The 7,687-nt window shown below is 39.8% G+C and overlaps 1 protein-coding gene across 1 annotated transcript; it reads left to right on the top strand.

Annotated features, from left to right (window-relative positions):
* The first annotated feature begins 271 nt into the window (after window positions 1-271).
* LOC111237969 (dual specificity protein phosphatase 19-like) lies at window positions 272-5,238 on the top strand. The gene is made up of 4 exons (XM_022767301.1): window positions 272-494; window positions 1,167-1,213; window positions 1,728-1,880; window positions 5,032-5,238. Exons 1-4 carry the CDS (start codon window positions 272-274, stop codon window positions 5,236-5,238), a joined length of 630 nt encoding a protein of 209 aa, XP_022623022.1.
* The last annotated feature ends 2,449 nt before the right edge of the window (window positions 5,239-7,687 follow it).

The raw sequence follows: 7,687 nt of genomic DNA, 5'->3' as shown, positions 1-7,687 counted from the left end.
ACCCATGGTGTGGATTGCAGTGAAATTTGATTCACTCGTTCATGTTCCTCTGAGGATGAACTGTAGTAACTTGACGGTCGTCTGACTTTTTTATCTAACTGGTTAAAATTTTCAAAACTAATGACGTTCCCATGAGCCTCAGCTGGACTTGTTCAGTGCTAATTATTAAATGGAAGCATGTTACACTCTAATCTTTTTTTCACCTGAATAACTTTATTAATCTTTCAGGTTCATTCCAGTCCATTCCGGTCCAGTCCAGTCCGGTCTGGTCATGCAGTCCTTGACCGAGGAGATCCAGAGTTTCTCCCGGACGCGGCTGAGGAAGCAGTGCACCCGCGTGACGTCACTGAGCGGCCGCCGCATCATCGAGACCTGGAAGGGGTCAACCATCACTGTGGTGGAAGACCCCGCCCCCCCGGAGAAGATGCTCGGGTACGTCCCCGACACTTCCTGGGACCTGCAAGTCGGCGTCGTCAAGCCCTACCTGCTGCTGGGTGAGTGCACGTGCCTCCACCTGTAGCATGATAAGGTAGCCAGGTAACCTCCCACATTCTCCTCCTGTCCGAAGAGACAGGTGACTATAAACTCTTCCTCAGAGCTGCAGGAGAGAGGGTTTTAAACACTGCACCTCGTGTGTGTTGAAAAGGTGTTTTCAAAGACGCTCATTTGTTTCTGCAACTTAACCAACTAGTTAACCAACTAGTTACCAACCAACTCTCCTGTTACTGAAAGATTACTCACAATAACTGCCAGGTTCAGCTGCTGTGTAGTTACAATTAACGTTAACTTGAGTCAAAGAGGCTCAGTGTATCTGACCTGAAACTTTAGAAGTGCTAAAAACATTGTGACTTTTGACTAAGTGAGTATAAAGTGTAAAGAACCTGAAGCAGAGATTTCTCCATGTATGCAGAGATAAATCAGTGTGAGCAGGAGCTTGTGATGCCACAGTGACGGAGTATATTTACATAGTTCTTGGCTTTTGATTGGACAGTGATATTCTGTAGATGTTTTCTCGTGACTAATTTACATGTTGGGCACGTTGGGCCTGAGCGAACCGAGCAGCTGCTCTAGTCAGGGAGGGAAACGTGAAACATGAAAACTGTGTTAGTTAACTAACTTACACACTAACTGTGTGTGTGTGTGTGTGTGTGTGTGTGTGTGTGTAGGTTCTCAAGATGCTGCACATGACTTTGGTACTCTGAGAAAACACAAGGTGAGTTTTTTTTTTAAACTTCTGAACATAAAAACCAGGTTAATTTCAGGTTAATGATGAAGTGAATCAATATGAAACATGATAAAAACAACAGGACAGTTAAAACAGATTGTGCATGTGTGTGTGTGTGTGTGTGTGTGTACAGATGTAAGTATATGAAGTATTCAACACAGATTCATTTAAAGGGCCGGTTCACCTGAATTAATGTGATTCATTTGTTAGATTCAGCAAAATGTTAAACAAAAAAAAAACTTAAGGTAAACGTAAAAACTGAAGGAAAACCTAACTAGCTAACTCCCTGTCTCCATAGAAACGTTATACCACTTGTTTACATCACCCAAAGCATCATGGGAAACCACTGCGCACTTACTGTAGACACAGTCTCAGACATGACTTTTACAAAAGTCTGTAAATAAAGCAGAGAGTGTAGAAGATAAATGTTATGTTGTTCTGTTGTACTGTTGTTTATGGCTGTACCACTCTTCCTCCTCCTCTTCTTCCTCTTCATCCTTAGGTGTCTCACGTCCTGAACGTGGCCTTCGGCGTGGAGAACGTGTTTCCCGACCTGTTCATCTATAAGACCGTCAGTATTCTGGATCATCCCGACGCCGATCTGCTGCTCCACATCCAGGACTGTTGTGACTTCATCCAGCAGGCTCGCAGCGAGGTAACACATCAGTCACTACTACAGACTGTATCCATCAATTTATTCTTAATTTATCAATGAAGCAATTTATCATTCCCTCCATAAAAGCTCCTAAAGAGACTGATATAAAATAATGATATAAAACAGAGAGAAGCAACAAATGCTCACAGTTCAGAAGCAGGAACCAGAGAGAGAGAGACTGGAGTTCATCCTGGAAATGATTGAAACCATTAATCACTTATCAGTCAACAAATTGATTAGATGACAAATCATTTCAGCTCTACTGTATCAACAGAAAACAAATGGGCAGAAGGTGAACATCCTGTCTGCAAACACAGCGAGGGATGTCTCACTCTGCTGAAAAATCACAACTTGAATTTTTCCCATCTCCGAGCAAATTTCATTGGTCGACACAGTCGTGATGAAGAGCAGCAAAGACATCTTGAAACTGACGTTGGAAACTTCCGGCTGAAATTAAAGAACATTTTTACCCCCTGCTACAACAGACATATCGTTTCTACTCTGTAAATCAGTAATCAGAAACCTATAGAGACATATAGATGGATATTTTGTTTTCATCCAGCCAATCAAATTTGTGTCTTTTTAAACCATATTTGCAGAGACAGGAACACTGTGGCAGACAACAGGCCGCTGCACAACACAAGATATTACAGCCAACAGCTTCAGATATATGAAGCATATTGCTTCACTTTCACCTGGCACCCACATATCATGTTAGTGTGACCTGCACTCTGTGACCTGGAACGTGACCAACATCCAATACTAGAAAGATACATACTTTAATAAATTCAGAGATTTTTAAAACTTCCTTTACTGAACTTAATAAAATCATTAAACATAAAACTATTAACATGAAATTGAAAAACAAAAACACTGACTTTATTTATTTAGGATTAATAACTAAATGTGATTTCAGGTGGACTTAAAACAGGAAGTGCCGCATTAAAACTACTGGAAACTAAACAAGCAATGAAGGTGAGAGCTGCTTTAGCTCAGGTGAAACCAAGTGATTGGATCAAGTCAAACAACCAGAAACAATCCCATAATGCCGAGGGATTATGGGCAGAAGGAAACAGATCTAAGGGTCTTAAAAGGAGGGAAGAGTTGACATGTGACACGTTTCAACATCTCCTCTCCTCTCCTTGCCTCCTCTCTCCTCTCCTCTTCTTCCTCTCCTCTTCCTCTGTTTTAAATAATAGATGTGTAGTTTTGTTCATGTTTTATTAAACTGCACACAGATCAGATCTCAGTGTCATACAAGCTTTTAGCAGCGAAGCCTGCGACTCACCTTAACATGATACCACACACACACACACACACACACGGCGAGTCATTAGGGAGTCATTAGGGGTGTATGATTACAGGAAGTGTGTGTGTGTGTGTGTGTGTGTGTTCATTATGATATGGTTCTATGTGTGTATGTGGAAATTCCAGCCCTGATAATCAAACTGATGCTTTTACTTTGAAATGCGGGGTCAGATTACGCAGCAGGCCATCTGGATGGTAATGACCATCAGTTATTGATGCTGTCATGACAACAAGAGCAACAACCAGAACACCATCATGTGACCCAGTTCCTGACTGCAGTACAGATATATAATGTGGTGTTGATACTAAATGTGTTTTTTCCTGGTTTAAATCATAATTTTCAGCAGGTTAACACAATTTACAGATCACATTTTTTTAGATAAATATTATATTTATATATAATAATATAGATAGGCAAGTATTTCATATTGATATTTTACATTTTTCTTTTTCTTTTTTCTTACAGTTTTTTACCCAGATTTTTTTTTTGATAAACCTGAGCTGTAAGTTGTGTTACAAATACTGAAAATCATGGTAGAAAGCTGAAAACACATTAACCACAATTTTCAAGTTGGATTTAATTTAAACTTTAGCCTTTAACCTTTTACGCAAAGTTTTGGTTCAGCTCAAACCAAAACAGATTTTTGATTTCATTCTTATTTGTACCTACATTTTAATTTTGTTTTGTTTTGTTTCGTTCAGATTTGTACACATATTCTCATTAATTACCTACAATTTTTTTTTTTTTTTTTTTTTTTGTTTGGCTTTTGTTGATAAGAAAAATGACAAAAGTCGCCAAACCTGAATCAGACTGTCTTAACGGAAAACTGTGACGGTTTAGGAAATGCTCTTGTTTTCTTTTCCTGTCCGGAGTCACATGAGAAGGTTGTTATGTTTGGTTGTGGTTCAGCCTGATAACTGGGACACAGCCTGTGGTGCAAACCGTCCATGTGCAGGAAAACAGAGGCTGTAATGGAGAAGCTAATGAGAAACCAAAAGACACCAACAAACAAGACACCTATTAACTAAACAGCACGTCAGTGGAGGAGCTCGATGTGGTGTTGAGCCCAGCTCGAACAGACTGAAGTCATCTGATCTGTTAATCTGTGGATCCCTCTAGTGTTCAGACAGCGTCACTGCAGTTTATGTTTTTATCCCAACAATCATCTCTCACTGACTCTTAAAAACACAATAAGCTTTAAGTTTGTTGTATCTCAGGAAAATGATTCTAAATCATTGTAAAAATGCACAAAGAAAAGAATTTTACATGTAAAACATATAATCAGATAATAAAGTGTAATGCTGGATTATACTCCCCAGTGGTACAGTAGAGTTACTGTTATTAGCTTTACAGTATAGTGCTGCTTACATGTTAATGCGTCTGTGATAATCTTCTAACAGTGCTGTGGAAAAGCTTTAGACACCAAAACTCAAGTGAGGATGCTTTCTAAAATAACGCAATGAATATTTTCTTCATTCAAACTGCAGAAAGAACCTAAATCAGATCAGTACTTGCTCTGACCCCCCCCTTTGCCTTTAAACCAGCACCGGTTCTCCTCGGTACACCTGTACAGTTCTTCAGGTAGTTGTCGGGGAGGTTGTTCCAGCATCTTGGAGAACCTGCCTCAGTCCTTCCGTCTCTTCATGTGATCTCAGACTGACTCCATGATGCTGAGACCAGGACTCTGTGGGGGATGATTATGTTGCTCTGTGTTTGCTGGATCTGCTAATAGCTAACTGTTTGCTAACACGTTAGCCAGGACTGTGTGTTTTTCAACTTCTTGTGGAGAGAAAAAAAATCATGCAGCTTTAGTATTAATGTTTCCATCTACTTCGCTCTCAGAAAGGTGTGGTGTTGGTCCACTGCAACGCCGGCGTGTCCCGGGCTCCGGCTGTGGTCATGGGCTACCTGATGTCATGTGACAGCCTGTCCTTCAATGAAGCCCTCTCATTGGTCAAATCAGCTCGGCCCGCCTCCTCCCCGAACCCTGGCTTCCTGGACCAACTCAGGAGTTACAAAACTCAGACGATGAACGGATCCAAACACTAACGGATCAAGAGAAAATGTTCATGCTGTTTTTAGACAGAACAAATAAGTTAGATTTTAATGAAAAAAACTTAAAAACAAATATTTTAGTGAACAAATTTTTGGGATTTTAACAGTGTAGGATCTGTTTTTGGACTGAGGAGGAAGGCTCTGGTTCTGTTTTGGTTTCATAGTTCATTATGTGAGAATGTGAGGTTGATATGAAATACTACTTTGACTTTAAAACAGTTGTGACACAAGATTCTACAAGCTGGAAATGAAAGGAAGGATTTGTCATCTGAATAAATTCTTTCTTCCCTCTACTGGTATCTACCTGTGCAGATAGGTTTGATTAAATGTGTCCAGATTTTTAAACCAAATGACATGATTGACTCCAAATGCCTTTCTTGTTTTTATTGATGACGTCTTCTTAGTGTTTTGGTGCTGTCGTTCTTATGGTCATGTCTGTGCTTTGTTACATTAGCTTAGCATTAGAACAATATATTGTGGGGGAAATTTATCTTTAGCAGCAGGAGAACAGGTGTGCTAACTGGGCAGCTCACACAGGTGCCTCTGATATTGTTTGTTCTGTGTCCTGAGCTCATTCTTTGTTTGCCCTTTAGCTGAGGTGCTTCCCTTTTAAGTTGTACATCTAATCTCTTTGGTTTGTTCTCACATGATTATATATTTAAAGTGAGAACGTATTGATGTACTGATTTTTGATTTAGAATTGTTCATTGTTGTTGTTTATTCAAGAGAATATGATAGAATTTGATCTGTATGTGCACTCTCTTTTATGTATTGAAATATAACCACTCAGCTGTAAGTACTCACACCTGACTGATTACAATCAAAAGATTAAATACTTTGAAACAGAACCTGCTGACTGCTTCTCCTGCTTTGCTGATATTCATTAAGTCCAGTGTAGCCCTAGAACACATACATGTATGAAAAATACATTTGCATTTTTATGTTTACATAATTTAATTAATTTGTATAATTTTTTTCTGCATCAGATGTTTTGAGGATGGAACTATAGTATTGTCTTTGTACTTTGTTGTTGTCTTTACAACAATCACATAAACTAGTTATTGCAGCTGTTTGCCACCTGAGCAAGATGGAAAATGTCTAAGGTACTTCTATCTGTAGTCTTGTGACTTCACCATTATAATAAGACTGTAACTACATCAGCAAATGACTTATTAAAATTAATTAAATAGCGTTTGTAATATTTCTGTTCTCACCAGTCAGGACAGAGGACGCCATGATTGTAGTGGTTATGACGTCAAGTCGCGTATAAAGCACGATTTTCCCAGTAAAAAAAATCGTTGTTGATAGGTTTGAATCCTTTTTTCCCAGTCGGGGGTTAAAATTTTCGATTTTCCGACGTGTCATGAACGCAGCATAACAATTGGCTACCGACCTTTGCTGATTCCATGGCTGCTACAGAGATCGTCAACCGGTGAGGACGGTGACTTCTTTGCCCGGGACATGTAGCATTAGCCTCAGTCTGTTAGCATACTATCATGTATGTCGTCATCAAGTTTATGTTCAAGACCTTTTGACATGCTTGTCGTTTTAATATGAGTCAGTCGGAAAACATTAAAAAGCTAAGGTTAGCTTAATTAGCTAGGTAGCTACGGCTGAGGGCAGCTCATGGCTCCTTGCAGAATGGGAGAAGACAGGTTTGAAGCTCAGAGTGAGCTGCTCCGCCGGCGCCATCTTGCAAGTGCCTGACTGTTTTTAACTTCCGGCGAGTGGACACGAGTGGAGCCGAGACTTTAGTGCCATGGCTCTTCGTGTCGGTTTGTGGTAAGTACGCTGTCCCACCTGTCACTTAAAGCGACATACCCTTACACCTTGGAGCCTTAATAAAATTGAAATGGGTGAGTTATAACACAGAAACCAAAACTGTTTTGTGCCAGTTTTATTCCTGCTGTAAAGTCTTACATTTCTACATGGGAGCCCATGGGGATCGACTCACTTTTGGAGCTAGCCTCACGTGGCTATAGAGTTTTGCAACCAGGGATGACGTATTTTTGTAGGCCAACCTGGATGTTAGCCACACCTTGGTTCCCTCAACAAAAAGCCTATGGGATTTTAACATTGTTTTTTGGATTATTGCAGAAAAAAATCCCTGTGTGACAAACAACAGTTAATGATCCTGATTTTGTTCAGCAGGATCATCTTAAGCCTAAATACAATCAGCAGATGTAAAAAGCTAATGCTAGGCTATAAACCAACTACACCATGGACACATGACTTCAACGTCACCACCACTAAACTTCAACTTGTAGTTTGATTTAGCTCTGACCTCTTCTACAAAAGCCTTTCCTCTTACAGTTGGTCACAGTTTGGCAGCCGGCCTTTTTTACCACATGTAAAAGCTTAAAGAAATAAGGACTGAAATATTTAACCACATCTTTTATGACATAGAATAAAACGTGAAAATGTAATGAGCTTGTGTTAACCA

This window comes from Seriola dumerili, unplaced genomic scaffold (assembly GCF_002260705.1).
Source record: "Seriola dumerili isolate Sdu_G_001 unplaced genomic scaffold, Sdu_1.0 BDQW01001125.1, whole genome shotgun sequence".
Classification (NCBI taxonomy): domain Eukaryota; kingdom Metazoa; phylum Chordata; class Actinopteri; order Carangiformes; family Carangidae; genus Seriola; species Seriola dumerili.
This window is presented reverse-complemented; position numbering and strand designations above follow the sequence as displayed.

Coding starts and splice junctions, on each gene's coding strand:
- LOC111237969 (XM_022767301.1), top strand. CDS start 272: ATGCAGTCCTTGACCGAGGAGATCCAGAGTTTCTCCCGGACGCGGCTG. Junction 495..1,166: donor CAAGCCCTACCTGCTGCTGG/GTGAGTGCACGT, acceptor GTGTGTGTGTAG/GTTCTCAAGATGCTGCACAT. Junction 1,881..5,031: donor TCCAGCAGGCTCGCAGCGAG/GTAACACATCAG, acceptor CTTCGCTCTCAG/AAAGGTGTGGTGTTGGTCCA.